This window comes from Centropristis striata, chromosome 21 (genome assembly GCF_030273125.1).
Source record: "Centropristis striata isolate RG_2023a ecotype Rhode Island chromosome 21, C.striata_1.0, whole genome shotgun sequence".
Taxonomy (NCBI): Eukaryota; Metazoa; Chordata; class Actinopteri; order Perciformes; family Serranidae; genus Centropristis; species Centropristis striata.
In genome coordinates, this window is record NC_081537.1 from 27,762,429 (window position 1) to 27,788,586 (window position 26,158).

Below are 26,158 nucleotides of genomic sequence, written 5' to 3' on the forward strand. Positions count from 1 at the left end.
GAATGCTCAACTTTTCAATGTTGCTAAAAAAAAAAAGGAATTCTTTTATTCTGAAAAACTCGAATTTCTGGTATTGGCCGAGCTAACTTTCGTCACCTTGACTAACCTTAGTCGCTGCTCTATTCTGTGGTTATTCTTTGTTTCTGAAGTCACTGCTTCAGCTGCAGCTCAGCGTCCTCTGCAGGTCGAGATAACACAGTGCTTCACTTGCAGTGTGAAAGCTGCTTCACTCTGTGAAAAATGACCATCATGTAACTCTATGGAGTCTTGGGATAGTTTGTCCATTTTTTACATCCTTTTCATGTCTTTTTGTGTCTTTGTAAGTCATTTTGTGTCTTTTTTGGTCATTTGTGTCTTTTTGTGTCTTTTTGTGTCTTTTTTGGTCATTTTGTGTCGGTTGTTGTGCTAGAAACATTCTGAAACTACAACACAACAAATGTTGATAATGATTTATTTTCTTTCATGTCACCTGAAAGAGGCCAAAAAATAGTCAGATGTCACTATTTATAAGTTACACAATAAAGATAGGTAAAACACCAGCATTATCAATCTTCAAACTTTTTTTGGCCCCTGACACATTTTAATTACCAAATACATTTACTCAAGTTTTTTTTTTTAAACTTTACTTGAGTATTTCCATTTTATGTAACTTTATACTCCTGCTCCACTACATTTTGAGGCACATATTGTACTTTTTACTCCACTAGATTTAACCGACAGCTTTAGTTACTTTTTTGGTCAAGATTTAACATAAACAACACAATCAATTTAAAGTAGTGACATTTTAAATGAAACATCATAACATATTAAGTAGTTAAAATGAGCCCTACCTTGATCAAATTAAAATGCTTCTCACATACGGAATATATATCACAATCTGAGTGGTCCTTTTACTTTAGATACCTTAGGTATATTTTGTTGCTGGTAATTTTGTACTTTTACTGAAGAATTGTTTTCAGCTTGATCAAATATGCTGATCTACTTCAGATTGTATGTGTTGAGGTGCAGTCTGATGGAATGATTTTTCAGGTTGGCATTTGTGTAGTTGTGCTGCTCACAGCATTGGGAAGTAACAATTGAAAAACACAAAACTAACATATCTTTATGTAATGTTGCAGTTAAATTGAACTTAAACAAAAATTAAGAAATGCAACCATTTTACCCACCACAATGCAATTCAGTGCGCAGGGAGCTTTTTTAGGAGAGCATATTTGACTTTGGTGTTTCTAAAATTTTGGCTATAACTCTGGTGCTGCATAATACACAAAAAATGGTTTAAACAAAGAATTGTGCATCTTGGGGCCCTTGGGGCCCCTGGTTTACCTGCTTTGCCCAAAGAGAAATGTATAAAACAGGACACGAGGTGATTCTCCAGGTCTGTTTATTACTGATCACAAACACATTACCTTCCATCAGTTGCATGTGTTGTTTTGATGTCCATTTCTTCTGTAGCTTTTTGGCATCAGAATGTAAATTCAAATGAACTGATACATTTCATGAAAACACTTAAAAAGATAAAGTTAATGCAAATCCATTACAGTATCAATTACTTTGATTATCAGATTGACATGATTGCTATCGTGAATCCAAACTGTGCTTCAGTTTGAACAGAAGAGAGATGTTTAGGTGCAGCATGGCGCACTTTAACACTTATAAGGTGTAATGACTTGATGGAGTAATTTCTTGTAATAAAGCTAAGATATGTTGGAAATCATTAACTTGTGTACATTAATTCTTTTTTTAAAGGGATGGAAAAAAGATTTTGTTTTCTGTCCTGAGTGACATCATTCCCCACATTTCTGAAGCAACTGGAAGTGATTCCAAACAATTCACTTTGGAGGCTAAATGCATCATTTCAGTTCTTTAACTGGTTTACAACACCAATTCACACAGAATGAGCAAAGGGAAGTTACGGGTTTTCATCTTATCATGGACAGCTATATGTTCTCCTCTCTATATAACACTGGTCAGATAGTAACAGATCAACACATCCATTTGATCCATAACTTGATTTTGTAATATTGTAATTTCTGGAAATACTGGAAATACTTTTACTCTGTAGTCATTTCACAAATATTGCCACATGTTGAATTATGGCCTTACAACTCCACATTATACATACATTCACTACACTTAACAACCCCATAATATCTGTGACAGTTGAAGCAGAAATGTGATCTGTTAAGTTCGGTTTACTTTAATTTACCTGCCAAATACATTTCCAATAACAGCTCAGGTGTTATGCCCAGATTTGACCAATTCACCAGAATGGGCCTTTGATGCTGGTATTAATACCTTTAATAAAAGAGGCATTCTTATTGCACAGACATGTACCATAAAACAGTTATCTCAGTGTTTTTATTCCCTCTCACTGTCTGTTGATTTGTCAGTTCTTCTGGGTGAGAACAGATGTGCAGTGAAACTACAGGTAAGTAAGAAGACAGGTGATCGTACAGTCATTTTTATGAGCAGGATGAATTTTCAAAGGTTTTCCCTTTAAACTTTTCCAAGCTGTACACATAAGATACCTTCACAGAACACAGGTTTGAAGTATTTTTTTTAACTCTGGATGTTGGTTCAGTTTGTCTGGCATTACACCACCGAACCACACTTAGAAAACCTGGTTCTTACACGCCCTTTTCCAACAAAATTGTACTTCACTTTGCTGGGAGAGGACGAATCCGCTGGAGCTGGATTATGTGTTGCATTTGAAAGCACCACCGCCATTTCTGTGGAGGACGAGTGAAACTGAATACATTTACAGTGACATTTGGGTTCATTGTGACCAGTCTCTGTGTGTGTTGTCTGAAACTAGTTGTAACTCAGGATTCAGATTTGTGCCTCCCTCTGCTGATTTGGTTTTCCATGATTTTTTCTCTCCCTCTAATCGATCATAACACCAGCCTCTCTTAATTAAGCACCGAATATAACACAGGAAAGCTACCAAATTCACACAGAAAGGTAAAACCCATTCCCCAGTCTAAAATATGCCTATATATCTATACATCCTGCAGGTTAAGAACCACTGCTTTTAATTATCAAACTCCATATGTCCTTGCATTGTAATCAGGAGGAAAAAAATGTATACCTTAGGCCGATCACCATAACTTTTAATGGCAATCAGTCAGAATTTGATCTAACCATGAAGATTTAATCATAAATGAGATTTTGGAAAGAAATTAAGCACATTGTGGATTTTACTTTTAGTTTCTCAGTGTGTTGTTGGAGCAGCCTAAACTGGGCTGAATGTCGTTGAAAAGTTCAAATTTTGGCCTTTGATGCCTGTCGAAAATTGTAATCAGTACTACAGGTTCTACTGGACCGATTGCTCCGAGAAAAAGTGAAACGATTTGCATACGGTGTTCGGTGCCCCCACAGAAATGAAGACTTCTCTACTTTTGCCTCCAGATTGGGACACAGACCATGCCAAATGTATGTGGTGATGGATATGTCAGAGGGAGAGCTGGCAGAGGAGATGTTGTCACAGCGGAGGTGAACGTGCTGAGTGCTGAGCACAGTGATGCTACTGTGCCACAGCCATAGAGGCTGCAGTATGGGTACAGCTTGGCACATGTGCACTGGAAAAACCCTTCACAAGGACCACATTATAGCTCATACACAATAACAGTTTCACAGATGACCACTAGAGGGTGATAGAGGGCTTCACATAGGCTCATGCACACAAACACATACACAGAGGAGGAGAGGAGGGGGGGCCGGGGGCCCTGCTGCCTCATGATGGAGGGCCGGGGCCGGGGCCTGGTCACTCGTCAAACCGTCCCTCCAGGATGCTCTCAAAGGAGAAGGGGACAAATTTGAAGCCCTGGCCGGAGTAAAACTTGTTCTGGAACTCCACCCTGAGAAAGGAGGAAGAAATTGGTGGTGAGGATTGTGACTTTATAACTATGGGTAAATATATCAGCACACAGTGAAAAGTCCAACTTGTTCTTATATTCAAGAAGTTTACATTCGTGGGACTTTAATGTTAAAATACTTTATTATAAGACAAAAAAAATAGCTCATAAGAGCTGATATCTAGCCATTTTCCATACTTTTCTTGATAATGATTTTGGTTATTATCAATAAAACCATGGAAAATGTCTAGATATCAGCTCTTAAATGAAACTATTATGAGCTATTTTTGTTTTAATCATTATATTTGTCCGAACACATGTACCTTTTTTTTAAGAAATTGAAGAAAAAGGGTGGTATAATATTTTTTTCCATGACTGTAAATCGATCAAACTAAGCACAGCACTCAACCCATGACTTACTTAAATCCACGACTGGTTTGCTGTTTACCATTTACGCCACTGCTTTGTCTCACAAACTTGTTAAATACATTACAAAAACATTGCCATTGGACAAAAACAGCTCCTTGCCTGCCATGTCACTGAAAATAATAATAGATGTCTTCCACTATCTACATCTCAGGCTCTTAGTTGGGATATTCTGGGAAAGATCGATGGACCAACCCACTGATCAGCATAGCTAACTGCAGAATCTTGGCGGTTTGAAGTAGCATTTCTATTACAAAACAGTTATCTAGACCAGTGGTTCTCAACCTTTTTGAGTCGCGACCCCCAATTTAACATGCATGTTGTCCGCGACCCCCTGGAGCTTCTCTTTGCAGCCATCGCTCCCTTTTCTCCAGCATCAGTTATAGCTAGCTGCTAGCAAACTGCAGCTGCGGTAAAGCAACAACACACCATTTTTTTTTTTTTGTTGTTGTTTTGTGTTCACTGAGCAGAATCTCACACTCAAACTCAGTTGATACAATGAATTTTGGAGAAGTAATGAAGCAGAAAACAACTAAAACATGTCCCTGTCTGAAATCTGTCTGAAATCCCTGAAATTATGTAACTTAATATTCATTTTGTGCATTTATATTTTTTCCAAAATGATTTTGCGACCCCCAGAAATCATGTTGCGACCCCAATTGGGGTCAGGACCCCAAGGTTGAGAATGGCTGATCTAGACAACCAAAAAGAAAGTATGTTTCCAAACTGGGTAGATCTTGGACATCTACAGCTTTCTTGTTCAGATCACTGTTACCTTTCAGTGAAATCCTGGCTGATGTGACTTATTGTCTGATAGGCCAAAACCTCTTTACTCTTATCAAACATACTAACTTCTCTATCTACCATGATGTGCTAGTGATTCCTTTTTACATTCTTTTGACCAGGAGAGTTGGCATGTGTGACCTAAAGATTGGAGTGCACCTTTGGTGATATTAATGTTATTCTTGTTAGAGTCAAAACCACCAAGGATGATCAAATTCATTTGGCTGTTCTGTCTTCAAGGCAGGGCACATTCCATTAAAGTAAGTCAAAGTAAATCCTCCCACACAACAGTGGGATTATTCTTTGCCCAGCCATTTGAAATGGCTGATTGTGTATAAAAAAATAGGGAAATAAATTATAAAAGATCATTATCAGCCTGTTTATCAGTGACCTCAAACGCAGGGCGGCTGTAATTCTCTCCAAAGCCTTTGTGTTTTCATAAAAAACACTCTAGTACAGGATGTACCACAGAGTACTGCTTCACTCCAGCAGACTTGAGTATTGTTTCCATGTGTTCTCTCAGGTCTGAGGATATGAGCTTGCTTGTTATACTGCTGATGTAGTTTTAAACATATTTTTAATGGTGAATTAATCATAGATGATGAACTAAAACTCAGCTGATCAGATATTAGCATCAATAAGAACCGTTTTGGGCTGCCAGTCGCCAATGCCAATGACTGATTTGGACCTTTACCACAAAATCCATTTATTCAATGACTAATTAAGATTTCTAGGTGGATATTTTCTAATTAATAAACCCCTTAATGGTTGCATTATTAACATCTCTAACTTTAGATTTGCTGCATCATAAGGAAGTGAGTATTTATTTTGAATATGAGTACAAGTATTTTTAACTTTATTATTACCAAATAGAAGTAGAAGAAATTTGTTTAAAAATTAGGTAGTTATGAATGGCTTATACGTGATCTATAAAGCAGTAAAATAACATCAGATTAACTTTGTAGCTGCAGTGCAGAGTGTGTGCATTGGGGAAATCCAAGTGGAACTTTGTCGACAAGCAGGAACACACATTGCTGGCTTTAACCAGCTCCCTGTTCCACAGTGAACAGACCCGATGCTCAGCAGTAAGCTAGTTGGAAGCTCAGCTTTTTCAAACCTTTGAACTCAGTTTGTTGCATCTACAGAATAACACGTCTTAGACTTTTACACACGCAGAGATGACAGCAATGTAGAAACAGACCGTGCGAGTCAGTGGATGGGACACTGAAGAGTAATAGTCTGCACAAGCTCAGATTTCTATGTGACCAAATATGGTTTCTGAGAGTCGGACCAGTCTGTCACTGACACCCCCTCTCATATCTCTACCAATGAAACTAGACTCTGACATGCTGCCTGCCCACTCAGCAAAGTTATGTTAATTAAATATGTGACAAAGACAGTTATTCTGGGGTGCCTTGTGGTTCAGATCACAGGGGAGCTGGACGGCTAAAACAGTGACTGAACTTGATTGACTGGAATCTAAATCATATTTAGAATAAAGCTGTTTTGCCGTTTGCAAACCACTCCATCAGCAAACATGAAGCAACAAACAGACCGCCACATAGCTGAGCCACAGCGAGGTAGCCAACCCTATCTTAGGTTACAGTTAGCGGCATCGCTCTTGGCTAGTAGAAAGCAATCGCAAAGCATACACACATTACCTTTACTGTACAGTTATATAATTCATTGTCAGCTCAAAACAACGGGGTTTGTAACAATACTATTGGATCACGTTAGCTGGTAAGCTCATTTAGCAAGCTAGCTATTTAGCATATCCACTCAGCATTTTTCTAGCAATAGAGCATAGAGAAACGGAGTGCATTTAAGCCCTGCCCCCATTGGAGGGGAAAATAATCCATCTCTCTCCTTTGACTTTGTATTTAATGAAGGAGCATCTGTTAATTCGTCTGTTGGCAAATAACGGAAAAATGTCTGTGTTAGCTAAAGCTAAGTTAAGCTAAAGCATTTGAGACTACTTAACTTGTGTTGTAGTAGCATGTGGATAACTCAGAAAGTTATGCAGTAGTTCCTTAAGTGTCTTAGCTTGCTTACATATAGCTAACATTAGCTGGCTAACAGCCAACTTGTCCTTTCTGATAGACTTAAGGCGTGTTTCCATTAGGTACTTTTCCCTCTAGTGAGACGCTATGGGTGTGGCTTGGGAAAGAGGATCCGCCCAAGAGCCACCCAACTTCACCGGTTAGCGGCTCAGGTAGCGGTTCAGAGAGTACCTGCCTTAGGTAGGTACTTTCTGAGCCGCTACTGAGCCGCGATTTTGAAACGCTAGAGGGGTCTGAATTGTTGCTAAATATAGCGACAAAGTCGCTAAGTTGGCAACACTGCTTGCCGCGTCGGTCTGTTGTTACATTGGAACTCTGTTGGTTAGCCGCTACAAAAGTACCTGTATGGGAACAGAGGCCTAGGGGAACTAACTAGTGGGCGGAGCCAAAACACTCTTTCCACGCTTTCCAAAAAGTACTCAGAAAGTACTCAATGTCACAATTTTAGCTAGAAACAGACATTTTGTTAGTGTTTCAGCCAATGGTTGTATATTGTGGCACCAATAGTTTTCCCCTCTGGAGGGCATGGTGTTCCTCTGTCTCTATTAGAAAGATATAAATAGATAGATAGGGTTAGCCAACTAGGTGTAACTTAGCTATGCCGCAAGGTTCTGGCATCAGTTCAATCTTTACTTACAGCTTTAAAGACACACTTTAAGTTTTTTCTGCCAGTGAACTGCACTTCGTTTTCTAATTCATCTTCAATTAAACAAAAAAAGTGCACATTTGGTATCTATCAGTGTTATTAAACACTATAAAAAAGTTTTATCTCAATAGAGTACCATTGTTTCAGGTTTTTTCCTCACACACTAAATAAACTTGCATTCACAGTTCGGATACTGTAATTCCCAAATCCTGACACCGTATGATGTCTTCATTTAAGAGGGAAAAACTAAGGGTAGATTTTCAGTTCCTGCTGGTTCCTGGCCTCTGTGAGTGAGGGGAGTGCCCAGGAATGTCTCCCAGTTGTGGCAAATATTTGGCCTGCCAGAGCTGGGAGAGGGCAACACTTAAAAAGAGGAAAGAAATGAGAGATACTCTCATCTGCTTCTGCACACAGCTGTGGAGGTGGAAAAAATGCTTGTAACTAACACACTAAACTGGACTTACTCTGGTGCTGGTGTGTGTGTTTGTCCTGATAGCTCATCAGCATGAGTGTGTGAAGAGTGGACGGCAGAGCAGAGGGTCCAGGTTGACTGCTGTTTACTTTGAACATGACTATTTCCATTCACTCACCTCTGTGAAAAATACTCCACTACTCTTTTTAACCTTAGCGGAGACCTGTTGAGCCGTCACACTGCTGCCTTATTAACAAAGTGCCTCACATTCACAGTTACAAGCACTGGAAGCTGGAAGCTGTCCACTACGACTACAGCCTCTCTCTGTGGGCCACAGGAAGCTTTTGCATTGATACAATCAGTTTGTCACAGCTCAAGCACTGCCTTCCATTCTGTTCTGTAACTTTCTAATTTAACCACTTCCACTCCACCCCTCCCTAACACAGAGTCATATTATGGGGGATGAAGACATTTAGGGGGAGATAGCAGGTCAAAAGTAGATGTACTAGTAGAAGTACTATCAAAGGCTATTTATTTTATTCCTATTCATTCTTTATTTTGTCAGCTTATACATTGTTTGTATAATGTTTAATAATTCATTAAATATTATTGAATAAAGTTTTATGTATGAGAAAGTAGCTCTCTGGGTACATTTACTAAGTGGTGAAAAATCAGTGTACAATCCACATAAAAAAGGTCTATTTTCATTCCAGCTCAGAAAATGACTACATCTGCCACCATATTGGTTATCGATAAATTTTCCCCCCTCTAAAATCAGTATCGGCATCTGTCTCTAAAATCTCATATCGGCTCTAGTATGCACCACTTGAAAGCTGGGAACCTGAAGATTAATTTGACCCATTACAAATGGTGCTGGGGTGAACTGTGCACAATACTGGATTCATTTTCAAAGCACATTGTCACAGAAAAAATATCTTTATCAAGTGGAATGCAAGCACATTCCACCAATTTATGATATGCTATTCAGATTATGCAATAGTTATGACAATTCTTGGCATGGTAAAAAAGGAATTTGAGCAAACTTTTAAAAATATCTCTAATTTCTCAAAGATATTTTGCCAAGAGAGTTCTTGTTGTCACCGCCACTTGTTTGATCCATCATAAATAAAGATTTTGCAGCTGCTAGTACGCAGAGAAGGGTGTGTTGTTTGGCCTCAAGCTAATCTAAGCTTTTCAATCTTAATCATTCCAGACTGACTGTATTAATATTATCTCTGGTTCAACTCAGCTGATTACACCTGCTTCCAAAACAATCTGGTCCGCAAAAAGTTTGGTACAACATGACCTCCAGCCTGGAACATACAGCCAGCCCATGTGTAACGCAGATAGGAGGGGTTATACAACTCATACTGTAGGTTTCTTGGAAGAACAACACAGTCCGAATAAAAGACAGCTGAGCTAATATTTCAAAGGCGGTCGGATCACTTTCCACCGGTTAAAAGGAACGACAGACCGAGGACAGACAGACAGGTTCTACTTAAACCTACTTACAACAATCAGCCCTGAGAGCAGCAGTGAAACATTAACACCACGTCTCTGTCCAACAAAAACACGCAGGATATTCTCTCCCTGTCTTTGTTTATCCATCTCATAATCATGACGTAAAGCTTTGTGTTACTTGCAGGGACCAGACCAGCGAGGTGAAAGAAAACAGACTTTCACTTAATAGTTTAAAATTAATTGTCTGTCAAACAGAAGTGCAGCAGGTTGCACCTGATCTCAATTCCAATTTGCCACAAACAAGCCACTAATAAGTGGATGGTCGCTGAGAACAGACAGAAATGTGTCAGTGCCAGGCAACAGACAGGTCTCTGGACTACAGGAGACCTGACTACGTCTTTTAATTCAACTCTAATATATTTGTTCTTGTGCAGTGATCAACCAGCATCAAACATTGCTTCAACTTATATAATAAACAAGCAGAATTTGCAATAGCTGCAATCATGTACACATGTGCATCCAACGATTCGTGTGGTAAGTTTTTCTCGATCGACTGACTGACCTACCAGTTTAGTGAGCGAGAGAGCTGCTGGTTGCAACTAAAAACTACTCTCAACTCGTTCCAATGATGCCAAAGAAGTCTCTGCTGAGTGGGATGGTAAATCCCAAAAGAATCTATGAGAAATGGTTCATGAGTTCTGAAAGAGGCCAGACTAGGTGCTGCAAACTGTCACTATGAAAAAGGAAGGTTCTAAAACCCAGAAGTAAGTTAGCGTCTTAGCACCATGGGTTTGGCTAGCTTGTCAAAACTGCTGCTTGTCGGAGACTGTCTGAAGTATAACGGTAGTGACATTCATGTCATGTGACCGTGATGTAGTTCCCTAAAGCATAACCTTTGCTTTTTATTTCTGTCAGCTGCATTAACGCTTCAAACATAATAAAAGCACCGTTTATTTGTGAAGACTATCCTGCTAAAGCATCAGAAATGTGTGTTTGCCACAGAGCTTTTTTTCTGCAATGATCCAAAATCAAACACAAAAATCCCATATGTGAATTCTCAATGGACTTGTTCTCTCCCTCACGTATGTAGCTCCTTTCTTTTTTTCTAACCTGATAGAACACAGAACTATCTGACGGGGATGCTCAGTGCTTATATTTAACAGTGCCTGTGTGCTAATCATGCTTTCACAACACCTCCTCTTCATAGTTGTCAGCAGTACTGTGTCTGTGTCCACGTCTCAAAACACTGTTAGTGAGAAAATATATGCTCTTGAAGTTTAAATTACTCCTAATACCTGTCAATATTCTATGAGGGAGAATTACTGCATGGCTCTGTGGTAATCCATAACTGTGGTCCTGTTCCAGGGTAATCCCTGACTTCTCCACATTACTTTGCCTGTGTGTCAGTTAAGTTTACACTGGGGCTGGCTGCATTAGCAGGGCGGAGGCAGTGCTAGGAGGCGATGGAGCTAGAGGGTGTGAGGTTATCTGGGGGACGGACGGTACGCTCACACTTTGGTAAACCACTTTGGGTCAGGAATGTTTGATCTTGCTGGCATTCCTCATGTGCATGTAAAACTGAAGAAGTGCAGCTTTGCCAAAGGTTCAAGAGGTGAACAATGACAGCCTGCTGGGTGCATGTTTTCTATTAATATGGGATTCATTTGGTGGGCATATGAGAGTGTTTACTTTCTGCACATGCTCTGTGCATGTGATGTGTGTTTACATGGGCGTGTGTGCATGTGCTCAGTTTGCACATTTTTAATGCATTTCATAGCATGCATGCATGTTGTGTGTGTGGGGGTATTTCAAATATATATACAGTATGAATATCATGCATGTGTGTGTTGTGTGTGTGTCTAACCAGTGCAGACGCAGGGCGTGCAGGAAGGCCGACAGCCCCTCCATGACGAGCAGGATGGCGACAGTGAGGGTGGCAAAGGCTGCGAAGATGATAGACAGGCCGAAGAACCCGCCCCCGCTACTGGTGGCCAGACCCAGGTGCATGACCATGCCCCAGAGCACCTCTGACAGCTCTGCACACAGACACAATGACACAACGAGGTTTACACAAAAGGTTTATTGAATCAATGTCCCTATCTATATTATTAATGAGGTAAGGAAGTGGGCTTTGTATACAAGAGCTTTAAATAATGATTTATAGAATGTATCATAAAACTATGCATGCTTTTACTCACGTGCATGAGCCAGGCTGAGGGCCCAGAGGCGCAGGTAGGAGGCTGTGTTGGAGATGCATCCCAGACAGTACTCTATGGTGTGGATGGCCTGGTGGACAGCTACGTCACCAAAGTCAAACTGTGGTGGAAACACAAGATGGATAGCATACACAACAAATTTATAGTAACATTTATATATATAAATATACACACACATATACATATACAAATACAAAAACATTTCATTAAATTACATGTCATTTAGCTGACGCTTTTGTCCAAAGCGACTTATAATAAGTGCATTCAACCCTGATGGCACAAGTCTTAGACCACAAACACACACACACACACACACACACACACACACACACACACGTATATACACACAAACACACACAATGTGCCCTGCTCATTGGCACCTAAGTGCTGGTAATGAGTGGAAAGCCCTCCAATCCTACCCGTGCAAATGTTAAATTGGCAACCTTCGGGGCACAGGCCAACTTCCCAGGCCACCATTGCATTCACAGTATTACCCTTTTTCTACCAACACGAACCTAGCAACATTCTAGTGCTGGACTGGTTCACAGTTGGTTCAACTTGTGAACCGTCTCAGAACCTGTTTGCTTTTCCACAGACACGAGAGCCACGTCACTGTATATGTCTCTGCTTTCCCAGAAACGCTAGTGCCAACTTCAAGTATAATGACAACAATGGCGGACTACATCTCTCTCTACAAATGTTGCTTTGCGAGCCTACATTGGCATCCAAACACGACAGGTACGACACATTTGTGCTGTTCATCTTCTCCACAGACCGCTGCTTAAATTTTGCGCCCAAAGTGAAGCTAAGCCACACTAGTGTGTTTCTAAAAATGTTTTTGTTGGTCTTGTTAGTCAGATAATCCCGCCCCCAGCCCCTGGCATAAGTGGTTCTTGGTTTGAGACCAGCAAAGGGTTGGTGCCACTCTGGAACCAGTTTGAAATACCTTGGTGGAAAGGATGTATGATAACATTTAGGAACTTCTTTTGTTTCTGCTGCTTTTAGTAGGAGGCGTATCTGTATTCTCCATGATCAACAGGAGTGTTAATGAACTACTGCAGTGACATACAGAAAGAAAGGTGAAAATTGGTGAAGCACAGGCCAAGCACCAAAAACATTGAACCTTGTACTTCCCTAATGGGACTGTCATCAGACCCTCCCTGCCTGGTAAACACTTTCTTTCACCGTACTCTTTCATAAACTTCACCCCTCTTAGTTGCCTGTTATAAATGAGTTTCCAGTCTCCAATCTCAAACCAAAACACCAGGGTTATGTCACTCACAGTTAGGAATATTTCTGTTTAGTTTCGCTTTTACTTACCCTACTATTGTATGATTTTCTAAATTAATGTTTAAAGATGAGACTAGCTTAAATTAAAAAACAAGTATAAATCACACAGTTGTGTTTTAAATATATGGGCTTCAATAGTAAACAATAGAATCTCCAGTATGTCATTACTTGAATTTATATCGTCACAGCTGATCAGCTGAGGTGTGAAAACAAACATTTTACTTTCTGCTTAACACTGAGATGATTATCTGCTCAGCTCTGCTATTCAAAATGTTGCCAATAACAACTGTACTGTCAGCATGGCACGAACTATGGAAACGACTTGAAATGGAAATCTGTTATCATCTTAATGAGTGGCTGCTCTGACCTTTGACCCCTGCCCGAACCATTACCTCGGATCAGGCAAAAAACAAAGAGCAAAAGGTTTGGCTTGTTTGAGTTTGTTTCTTCTTTTTTCCCCCAGCAAGATCACAGTGCAGGGACTTGTTTGTGTGTTGTAAAGCCAACAGAGTTCCTCCGTTTACTCCTTCCTGAAGCAAGACTAGCCTTTCCTGTACGCAGCGGGCAGGGAGGGGGGGACACGGGAGTGTATTGCTCCGAGTTGCTCTTGTTGGGTTTGGCTGTGCGCTGGTCTGGTTTCCTCTTTCCATGCTTCTCTTTTGTCCTTGGACTCGTGAAATAGAGTTCATGGAAGCAGCACTCATTGTTTCCATTCAAAAGGTCTCAGACATAAGTGGCTAATGAAAACAACACTGGCTAACACACTGTAATGGCAAAATACATAGAGGCCAGTATCTCTGATCAGAAAGTCTGTGAACAAATATTTTAGCTGAGCAGACTTGTGAGTTAACAACGTGCAGTTACAATGCACAAGACATCAGAATTGTTTTGGTGTGTAAATTCACAGCTTCTACTTCAGTGGTCTTGCTTAAGGTTTAAGGTTTCCCTACAATAATATCCAAGTCTTTCATCGAGTCTTAGAAGCTTGTGAAACATCTGTTTAAATGTACAATAAATAAATATCAAGAATTCCAGAACTTTTGTCATTTTCTTGAAACTTCTAGCGTAGAGCGATTTACCTTATTCTGCCTTGATTCAACAAATGACACTTGACACAAGAGAAATCTTGCCACAAATGAAAATCTCTTCATCGGAAGAGAAGCAAAGCAATGTGTATCCACGGCACTGTGTCAATAAAATAAAAAAATAAAAATGAAAAAGGACTGTTTACTGTTTTGGTCTCATAACTTCGACCCTTCGAACTTACTGGCAATTTATTTGAACGTTTAGTTCACTAAAAATGTCTTGTTCAGCGTTTGGTTGGACTAACAGACACTCCCAAGGAGTCGCTATTCGTTTTTCTGAGGTAAATTACATACTTTTTGATTTTGTTTTTCGTGTTCTTGCCAAAACTAACATTCCAGTTGATGCTACGGTTAATGCTAACATGAATTAGCAGCAGCTTCTCTCAGTCAGGTTGAGGTGTAGAGAGGCTGTAGTCAGTGATCAGATCCCTCTCGCTCCTCCACAGTCCAGATATGGTCTGCTCCCAGTTTCCAAAAACAAGATGGCGACGAGTGTAACGCTGAACTCGATGCTTCCAACGGGCCACAAACCAATGGGTGATGTCATGGTGACTACGTCCGTTATTTATACAGTCTATGGTATTAAGAGAGTCACGACAACAGAACGCTTCGTCACGTGATCCATGTAGACTTCAGATTGTTCCCAGAAGTCCTTGGCGGGAAATTGGAACGTTCTTTTCAGAGTGGCAGAACTGTGATGTCTGGCAATTAGTGGTAAATTGTTTGGGGGTTAACTGTCCCTTTAAGAATGATTATGTGACTAAATGAGCGGTAATAGGGCTTTTCACAAACACAAGGATACATCTATACAATCACACACAGTACTGGGAGGTGGGCATTACAGGAGGAGTACAGGAGAGTTAGAGGAGACAGAGCAACCAGAGTTGAGAGACAGAAAGACCACCGCTTGTCACTAAAGGTACAACAGATCAGGCAAGACAGCATCCAGACATGCTAAGAAGACACCAAACTCAGGCTCTCACCGGCTCTTCCTCAGAATGCTTGAAAGTAAGAAAAAGTCAAAAGGTTAGTAGCAGAAGTCAGGGACTGCATCCATTCACAAGGGTCCACCCTACTTTTGCACCATGTTTTTGCAGTTTATTTTCCACTCAAAAGTTCTTGAACTTCGTCCAAGTCTAACAGGTCTCGTTAACAGCAATGAGATTTTGGCTTCCTTTTGGTAATTTTGATATGTCATTTTGTTAGTCATTTCTCTTTTTCTCTCTCTGACTGTTACAGTCATCTGCACACATTTAAATTATGTGTTGCAAATAGACATGAACATACCGGTTGGACAAGCCTGGTGAGCTAATAGTTAACAATAATTACTTATAATTTTGGGACTCTGGTCATGCTTGTATCTCAAATTTGGAACCTTTGGATCTTAAAAGATTGTAAATTCAATAATGTCATGCCATATTTACGCAGGAAGAAGTTTGGGTCACTGTAATCTAAATAACTTTCCGAACTTAAAGTCTTTGAATAGTACATTCCCTCTTTCAATTTGTTTTTTGTGCCATAACAGACTGCTACTTTACAACCCAGAAGTCTCATGTAAGTGAGATATAGTTCTATGTATTTAAGACAAGGCAGACATATCTACGGCAGATATCTCCAACACTTAGCAACTCAAACCAAAACAATCTAGATTGATAAACAGCTCTACAGGTAAGGAAAAAATATGTTTTTTTTTGTTTTGGGGTGAACAGTTGTTCAGCCTGATGCTCTTACAGTCAGTTGCCACTCAGCTCAACATTATGCAATATTAAATTCCGTAACCCTGTTGTTTAGTCATGGCTACATGGAATATCATACGCTTGGAATAATGATGACATATATACAGTGCTATTAAATTACAGTTATGTAATATTTTATCGCAACATAAACACTCAGAGATTTATTATGCAGGAGACCTGGGAGACACCGAACCTCTGAGTCATAGATCTGGGTGGTATTTTCAGAAATTCCACTTGCTGGTTCTCATGAAAACCACCTCCCTGTTTATGTTTCTGAAATGGAAAATCCATCTCTTATCTGCTCCAGTCCATCCCTGCCCTGCCTTTCTCTCTGCACACTGTTGTGCCCACATCATCTCTTGTTACTACTCAGGAGAAATGACTGATATGATGGTACAACAGAGAGTAAAGCACGGTGCTGGTGAATGAGCTGAGACAGAAATTTTCAGTTTAATATTGTTTTTGTTATGTGTTTTTTACGATGTGAAGCTGAGGCTGCTGGAACTGAACAAAGCTGAGCTCTACTTCTGTCCTCATTAACTAGTATGGCTGATTGTAAAGAAGAGTGCACCCAAAAGAGAACATAGAAACATTTTGTAATGCCAAACTTTCAACTAAATCACTTTTAAATACATACAGTTATGATCTCCAGGGATAACAATCATAAGTATTAATCTGTCCCTCAAGTCTAAAACTGAAATGATTAGTTGTCACCAACGCTGACACTTGACTAAGGGTTTCAGCCATTTCTTATGTAAAACATTCTCAAATTTGCGGATCTGCTGCTCTGCCTTGTTTTGTATCGTGATTTTGGACGGTGGGTCATCTCAAGGTATTTGTACTACTTCACAATTTTGTGACATTTGAGAAACAAAATGATGAACCAATGAGACAATTAATCACTAATGAAAATAATCTTTAGTTGCAGCTCCACACATATCACTCCCTATTTCTATTTCAATTAGCATATTAAAGATTTTGTAAACATTTTAAGAGATCTATATAGTTCTAAGGGTTGGAATCACAGAGTAACTCACAATACAATACTATTACAATATATTTGCCATCATTTTATATTGAAAAAATGTATATTTAGCATCAGTGTATCAAGAATGTATCGCAAAAATAGAAAATAGGACGATATTTTGTCTCACATCTATATAGTTCCCTTAAAAAAATGAAAATTACAATCAATCTTTAGTTTGAATATTTAGTCCTGAATAAAAACTCCTGTTTAAAGGTCTGAAAATCCCTTTGACAGCCCATCTCAAACATAAAAACAAATAAAGTAATGTAATACTCTCTGCTGAGTTGGTGGCTGGATGATATTTTAGCACCATGCTTCAGTGTAATGTGTTCCAAAATGTGCACACAGGACATCATCCAAATAGGCAAAGCAGGTAAAAGATTGATGCTGAGAAGAGTTATATTGTCAGTTTACGACACTTTTAAAGTGACTTAAAAAGCTACTATTAAAGTCAAGTTGTCAGATTTATTAAAACTCATGGGTTCTTATGTGTCTCGAAAACTGATTGCATTCATTTTTAGTATTAGTACTATCACAGTGAATCCCTTCATCTGAACACAGAGAATAATAAATAACAGTGAAAGCATAGTGAGCATCATAAGGTCTGGAAGAGGATGAATTTGTTCTCACCTCATCTCCTTCCTCTGAGTGCTGGGAGAGCTGGTCATGGTCCATGATGCCAGCCTCGTCCTCCGTGGGCCCGTTGCCCACCCGCACCCCTCCAAACTTCTGCGTGCCCTGTTGGGTGAGTCCGGTGCATGATGAGGACACGCCTGTTTGCTCTAAAGACTGCTCTAGATTCTCTGCAGGGGTTTCTTCCCTCTTCTGGGACTAGATACAAAAGCCACAAGTAGCTTAAAGCAAGCCTTAGACTGAACGCTTTCATCTTCATTTACTTAATTTACATTTTTTACATTTTTTTAAGTAACAGGGCACCCAGTACAAAATGAAATGCATCCACCACTTGGAAAAACATGATACTGCTCACTGGTTGAGTTAAACCTAAGTAAACACAGTTGAAGTTGTTGTATTGAAGAAGACTGGGTGGATGTGGCTCAGTTGGTAAAATGGTCACCCACTGATCGGAATGTCAGTGGTTGGATCCCTTGAGCAAGACACTGAACCCTATTCACCTATTCATTTTTCCGTAGAGGAGGCGTGGTTTAGGATCCTCCAGAGCCGCTTATTGAGCGCTACGAATGTCTCTCATGAGCGTCTGTCTTAGCCAATTGTATCAATTATACCAGATGATGTATGTAGAGCGACAGGAATTTGAGACGACCACAACGACTGGAGTCTCGCTAAACCCCATTAGCTTAGCCACTAATGGGGCTAGTTGGTAGATTAGGCTTTTGCCAAATCCTGTTGGAAGCAAGGCTAAAACATCCTTTTTTTGGTGATACAGGAATGTAAAGCCAAACGTTGTTATTCTTTTAAAATAACCTTTGGCTCTAAACTATCTAGAACACTGTCTACTGCTAGATCAAAAGAGAGCTTCGCGTCTGCTGCAGCCATGTTGGATCCTTAAGCAAACTACAGGCTTCCGCCTGTCGAATAGTACGCGTCATCGTCTTGCCTTCCCTCCCCGTTCTGTGACTGGATCCCTAAAACAGGGCTAAGAATCGGCCATGGACACCATGACGCCTTGCAGTTCGAAACGAAATCAAGCGCGCAAGGCAGCGTGGGTATACCCAGGCTAGCGTTCATCTGTGTGTGAATGGATTCTCAATGGTGGCACCGTTGTAAGATAGCCTCTGCCACCAGTATGAATGTATGTGTGTGTGAATGGGTGAATGAGCGCAGTCTGCAGTGTAAAGCGCTTTGGATAAAAGCATAATAGTCCATTTACTATTTACTCGAAATGAGTGACTGAGACCATAAACTCATTAAGAAAGTGTTAACGGGGAAAATGAATCAATCCTTCATCATTAGAAGTAGGGTCATTTTCCTATATAAACAGACTTCTTTGCAGCCAGTGGAGTCGCCCCCTGCTGACCATTACAAAGAATGCAGGTTAAAGCCAGTCCTGCATTGGCTTCATTTTTCAGCTCTGGTATTACAATCTTCATCATTGTATAACAGCTATAGTGTTTGAAACTGAATAATGGACTAAATTACTGTTTCAATGCAAAATCTTGCTCCTCAATTTGCATGCATCTGTGGAATTACAAACTGTATGCTGCTGATTGGTAAAGCAAGATTCTACACCTCACAAAATCACTCCTCTTCTTCTTAAATTTCAGTGATGTTACAGTATGTCTTGTAAAGTCAGCTAATGTTACCAGTTCTTGGAATGGACTGAAATCACCCATAATCCTGAAGTGAGACAAACCACAAATTAGGAATAAAATTCCACATAGTTTTGGGAAACTACAACTAAATTGCCAAAATTTAAGAATGACTTGCATGACAGAGTAAACATATAGAATCTTCTAATGAATGCAACTGTAAACCTTTCTTCTTTATAATTGGAATTGAGCTAAAGTCTGATGCGACTACACTTCTTTGAGGTTTAAGACATCCAGTGAGAGCAACGAGAGCATCAGGAAAATCAGTTATTTCAAGAAATTCATTTTTGTTAGATTATTATCGTTTTGGATAATAACTCGTCAAATATAAATTACAATAAGAGGATACAAGTGGCTGTTCATCAGCTGTTCAGGGTGCCCTGAGTCTGTAAAGTAAATTTCCCACCAAAATAAGAGCGTGTCTAAGGCAGGCTTTAAATATTTTTCATGGCAACACAACCAACCACATTACACGATACAATGTGCATTGAAATGAATGGCAGAATAGGAGTGAAAAAAAAGGTTATATAACAAACAAAGGTTATAAATGTTATTCATCAAAGGTGGCATTAAGGTTATAGGTGGGGTCAGATCCACATACCAGGTGCATTTTCCACAGGTGCTGACGCCGAAGCACCATAGTTTTCACAATCAGCATACAGGGTACACATGCAAGGGCAATCAGCACCAACAAAACCTGGATCCCCATCTACAGATTCAAACAGAGAGAGGTTAACAAGGTGTTGGCGACGTGTAGCATAAAGATGCTAAATCTCTGAACAGATCCTGGTGAGGCCCTACTCAGTCCTCCCTCTCACTGCTGGTGCAGAAAAAACACACAGCATTTTCTTTCTGTTGTCTCATTCTCAACCAAATATAACATACGGTCATGCAACACAGGTACATGTTACAGTCATTTGTTGTTTCAACCTAACTATAGTGATATGCTGATCTGAGGAAACAATAGCAATATCAGATTTATCTAGAAAATGAATATTAGTATTCGCTATGAGCTGCTGTGCACCTCTCTACCAGGGTTCAACCATACTAGTGCATTAGGGAGGGTCATGAAGCTGGGAGAGGCAGAGGGGTGGATGAGAGAGGGAGCACCTGTCCCCTGTAGAGGGGCTTGCTGGTGGGGTCACTGTAGTTGAAGAGACACATGTTGATAAAGTGGATAAGCAGGCTGGGCGCGTCCTTGGAGGTGAAGGCGTCATAGGCTGTCCACTTGTAGAAGACGAGCAGGACGAGGTAGCCGAACAGGCTGGCCATGAAGACGATCTCTGGGATGAAGCCCAGGAAGATGTTCAGTGGCTTCTTGAAGTACCTGCAGTGTAATGAAGTCAATTAACAACACAAACAAGGCCGGCATTATTTTCTAGAGTAGTCCCACTTTGCTGATCTTGGCCTGCAGTGTATAATATCACCAACACTGGATATAATAAGTGTTCCCAGTGGAATGAGATATTTGTTGAGGGGGGGAAAGTCAACCTCTTCCACATCATGCCTCTCTAGCATAAACCCATTTTAGGGGGCGATAGCAGGTCAACAGTAGATGCCACATGGAAGTAGGTAAACCATCTGAAAGCTGGGAGCCTGAAGATTCATTTGAGATGCAGCTCAGCATTCTCTGTCAAGTTTTTCTAATTGTAATAATCAGGTTTTTTTGGTTAGCTAATTCAAAGTTGAAGTTTAGAAAATAAGAACATTCTCATGGGAGTATATGAAGGTCATTCCCATGCTGTCTCGTTGGGAAGAGACCAAAATAACACTCTAAACTGACATGGCCATTTTCAGAGGAGTCTCTTGACCTCTGACATCAAGATATCTGAATGAAAATGGGTTGTAATGTTTTTACCCGTGAGTCTCCCCTTTACATATATGTGCACTTTATTCTAATCCCATGCAGTTTGAGGCAGAAATCATGCAGTTTTTCTCATGCATTATGACTTTATATTTTGATACCATATACATTCTAACAGAGATTCTACCAGACTAACTGAATTTCCCCTCGGGGATAAATAAAGTAATTTTGATTTGATTTGATATTTTATTTTTCACCTTTTGTATTTGATATTTCTGCACACTGGGGTCTTAAACAGTCTTGGAGTGGCATAAATTGAATATCAGAGATATTCTAGACTCGTGTGGATTCAATGAGCCCAATCTTATTAATGTGTGATGACGTTAGTCCCCATAGTAGCCTTTTATTGTCGTGAAACCATGTTTTGAAACGTCACCTCACTGTATAAAATGAGCTGCTGTGACTTCTAGGAGAATCAAAGCTTCATGAAACATTAGAACTCACCATCCAAATGTGGAAAAAATGCAATACTTGTGGAAATTACAAAATTTCAAGTTTCTGATACCATTTTTTCTATGGTGTTTGGAGGAATTTGTGACTACTTTAATGAATTCTGGAGTAGTAAAAAGGGGTTACATTTTGCACCAAATCTGTCTAATAATTGATATCAGACAATGGATGCAATAACATATGAAACATAATTGAGCATGGGAATGGCCATTACATACTCGCATCATAATATTCTAAACCCTTGTAAACTTTCATAATTTAATTTAATAAATGAACTGATAAATTAAGTATTAAATACATTTATATTGTAGATTTAGAACTAGAACACCTTGATACACAATGCTGAGCTGTGTCTCATATCAGTCATCTCAGCTTTCACATGATATATGGGTCAATGACGTGATCTAACGCAGTGTCAGTTGGTGTAACCAGTTTTTTTTCCCCCATAAAAATCTGATTATATACAGGGAAATAAATGTGAACTAAAATGAGAAAAAATACAATCCACGTTTACATTGGAACACTAGTATATAACATTTTTTTACATAATTTGTCTAAACTTTTGAAAAAAATGGTTGTATTTAAAAATGTTCTGCTCAATATCGACAAAATGTGTCAATGTAGAAATAATAAACCAAAAAAAATAATTTGATGTTTTTAAAAAATTAAGTAATTATATGTATAAGTCTACTTAAATACACTGTAGGTGGATTAAGTATTTAATATTTATCAGTTTTTTGTGGTTACACCATTTGACATCTTGCCAACCCTTATTTGTCAATGACCCTTACATCACTTCTATGTGGCATCTACTGTTGACCTGCTATCTGCCCATAAAGATCCCCTCTCCCCCAGCCCTGCCGCTCTAAAGAAGGTGGCAGACTGTTAAGGGTTAATTTTCCACATGGCTGTTGAGTGTAGTACGTACAGGTGGTTGAAGAGACTGAGAGACACTCCAAACAGCATGTGGACGACACCAAGGATCACGGACATCTTCATCTTGAATGAGTTGAGGAAGGTCAGCTTGTTGGTGGCAACGTTCCAGATCTGCAGGGAAAACATAACAAAGTTTAATGTTTGAGACCAACCAAGGTGTGACTGTTCCTTACGTTTATTTTTTTGGCATTAGGGTGCACTGACGTAAACCAAACATATTGGGAAGTCTATATTAATAGCTCCTTTGCAGTAATTATTTTGGTCGTTCAGCCTCCTGGTTCCTAATGAAGTTTTCAAAAAGAATAATAGCTATAGAGTGTCATTTTTTCAATGCTCAATAATTTCCTAAAAGAGTTGGGCACTGTAGATTTAATACACATTACTCAAACAGGAAGAAATAGTGCATTGGATTGGGACTATTTTCAGCAGCGGATTAATCCACATTTGGTGCTCAAGTGAGTATTTGAGATTGAATCAAAATAAACTACAGTGTGTGTTCACAGTAATGAAGCAACATGTCACCCAGTGCAACAATGAGGCTCACTGATGTTTGTTTAATAGTGATTATTATAAATTAACAATTGAGCTGTGTGGCACAGAGAATATGATATATCAAGCTTTGGATACACTATATACACTTCTTTGCTTTGTTGTGTTGTTGTAATAAGTGTACAGATTTTACCGGGTCGATTCCGAGTGGATAAGGCCCGTTGAACACACCAGGAACAGCCGGGTCCAGCTGTAGAACTGCATTATCATAAACTGTCTCACGCCTACAGGACAGAAGAGCAGGAATGAATGAATGTGTTGAAATGAAGCAGATCATTTACATGTTGCTGTCTTTGGAGAAAAAAACAGCCATATCTTTTAGATCATGAACATGGAGGATGGTTGTAAGATAAACAGAACATTTCAGCAGAAATTTTGAGTTTTTCAATACAGCAACATCCTTAACTCCCTATTAAGATACTGTAACTTTGTGGGGCTTTTATTTTGAAAATCAGGCTTGTCCTGGTTTTCCTGTTCCGACACAATTACCTCTCAGGCTTTTGTTCTACTAAACTACTTGCAACAAGTGCTTGCTGCTTCAAATATTATATATTATGCATTTTAACTGTGTTATACTGCACAAAAGACATTTTTAGTTCTTCCTACTTCTAGCCATGACTGTGCTGATTCCATAGGGATGCAAGACTTTGGAAGTGCAGTAAGTAAAATATCATGAAATATCATGTAATGAGAGAGTTTAAATACTGACATGGGATTGAGCTTCTTATCTCACTCTAAGAAAGAAATCAAACATGTATTTCTCAAAATGTTGAACTATTTATAAAACATAAAACATGGTACAATACCATGCAAATACATGGTGAAAATCAGACAGAGTTAGTGGCAGACTTACGTCCAGTTGGCTCCTTTGTTGCCAAACATGTGCCTGGGGCTCCATCCAGAGCCGAACATGTTGAGCGATTTGGAGAAGCAGTCGTTGTAAATGAGTCCAGTGTAGACGGAGAAGACCCCCATCAACAGGATAATGTATCGACCAGCAAACACCATGTTGAACATCTATAGAGGCACACAACAACAACTTAGAAATATCATTCAGTCATGGAAAAAATTATTAGACTACTTTTTTTCTTCAATTTTGTGTTCATTTTAATGCCTGGTACAACTAAAGGTACATTTGTTTGGACAAATATAATGATAACAACAATGATAGCTGATAAGAGTTTAATTTAAGAGCTGATATCTAGACATTTAACCTGGTTTTCTTGATAATGATTTTGGTTTTTATCAAGAAAACCATGAAAATGTCTAGATATCAGCTCCTAAATTAAACTCTTATGAGCTATTTTTGTTGTTATCATTATACTTGTCCAAACAAATGTACCTTTAGTTTAATTTAGTAACACGAAATTGAAGAAAACAAGGGTGGTCTAATATTTTTTTCCATGACTGTATGTTATAGTATGTGTATGTGTACTGTTGAACAGTAACGCTTTTAAAGAGGCTGTGCATGTAATTCAAAATGTATCGATTGCCTGCACATTGCTGCAAAAATGTTGTTGTCTGAGCTGATGGCTAGCAGCAACAGTGCAGACCTGAGGAGGAACCGTTACGCCTCCATGACAGTCAAGTACAGTCCTTTCAGTTACTCTAATACTTGTTTGTGTCTTACTGTACCTCGTTGTCACTCTTCTGGGAGAGGAGGCGACTCTCCCTGATGACCAGGTAGAGGGCAGCACAGGTCATCAGCAGGCCATGACCCATGTCCCCAAACATCACCGCAAACAGGAAGGGGAAGGTAATGATGGTGTACGGAGCTATAACAGGAAAAACACAGGAGTCAGTCACGTATCAATCACTATTTACTGTTTTCAATATTTTGTTATCAAGAACACCCCTAATGTGCTGAATTTCGGACAAATGATGAACTGTAAGAGGTACAAGGTATTGAGCCCACATATATACTGTAAAACTCTATATTATGACCATCATATTTAATCAGTGCAACATTAAAAGAAAAAAACATTTTATAAAAATGATAGAAAATAACTGAAATGTGTAGCAGAAATTATAGAATTGCCATTTGTAGTTCATTATACACCAAGGATTTTCCTCTGTAAAAACTATGTGACAAAGGTGAGAGAAATTGAGAGTTTACAAGTAAGGGGCGACCAGTTTGGATGAAAAAATATTTTTGTTGACAAGCAACCAAGAGGCCACAAATCAATCAAAGTCCTTAGGACCAAGTTTTATGATTTTGGTAAACAAACATAAAAACTCTTGTAAAAATGTTTTTTCAATTCTGGTTTGTGTTTTTCAATAAAAGTTAAGCTTGATACTCAAGCCTAACCGATATATTGGATGGCTGATATTATGTCGGCCTATCACACATATATATATGTATATATGTATATATATATGTGTATATATATATATATATATATATATATGTATATGTATATGTATGTGTATATGTATGTGTGTATATATATATATATATATATATAAATTTGTATAGGTGTGTATGTTGTCCGATATGAAAACAATGCTTAGAGTGATTCGGAAAATATGTTATTTTTTATTTTTATTTTGACAGATACTTTGTGTAAATGATCAGCAAATGATACTAAACTAAATACTACTAAATATGGCTGTAAGCCTGTTTCAAATAAAGGCTTGGTTTTCACTGCAGCTGAATTCAATTTAAATATAACAAAACAGCAGTTTTACGCTCTGTTTACACTCAGTATTTTGTTCTTTTGCTATCACAAGTTTTAGTGTTCATCTATTCAAATATGAACTAAAATGAAGAGTCACCATATATAGATAAAATAATTCATGTATAACCTGGATTGATTTCCCGGTAGTTCCCGATGCCGTAGGCGTCAACAATGTTCTGGAAGCCTGACGTGAACTTGTTGGTCTTATTGAAGGTCGGTGGAGTTTGCTTGGTCTGCATCCTGTTGAGAATGGAGGGGACTGTTGAGCCGCTCCTCTCCTGCCAAATAAAGCCTTCACTTATTAGTCACATACTTTTAAACCAGATACAAAGTTTTGTCCAAGTTGTTCAATTGTCGTTGAGACGTAATCATAGTGGGCATGGTGGTAAGAATGATG

At 39.1% G+C, this 26,158-nt stretch overlaps 1 protein-coding gene across 1 annotated transcript in view; it reads right to left on the minus strand.

The window, feature by feature from the left end:
• Window positions 1-1,364: 1,364 nt before the first annotated feature.
• LOC131959285 (V-type proton ATPase 116 kDa subunit a 1-like) overlaps window positions 1,365-26,158 on the minus strand; it is a 35,371-nt gene continuing 10,577 nt past the window's right edge. Inside the window, 12 exon segments of the mRNA XM_059324437.1 lie at window positions 1,365-3,857; window positions 11,507-11,678; window positions 11,841-11,958; window positions 15,217-15,234; window positions 17,627-17,827; window positions 19,886-19,993; window positions 20,395-20,611; window positions 22,527-22,645; window positions 23,217-23,307; window positions 23,937-24,100; window positions 24,719-24,858; window positions 25,889-26,039. Coding sequence (XP_059180420.1) covers window positions 3,764-3,857; window positions 11,507-11,678; window positions 11,841-11,958; window positions 15,217-15,234; window positions 17,627-17,827; window positions 19,886-19,993; window positions 20,395-20,611; window positions 22,527-22,645; window positions 23,217-23,307; window positions 23,937-24,100; window positions 24,719-24,858; window positions 25,889-26,039 — 1,593 coding nt within the window. The 3' untranslated portion in view covers window positions 1,365-3,763.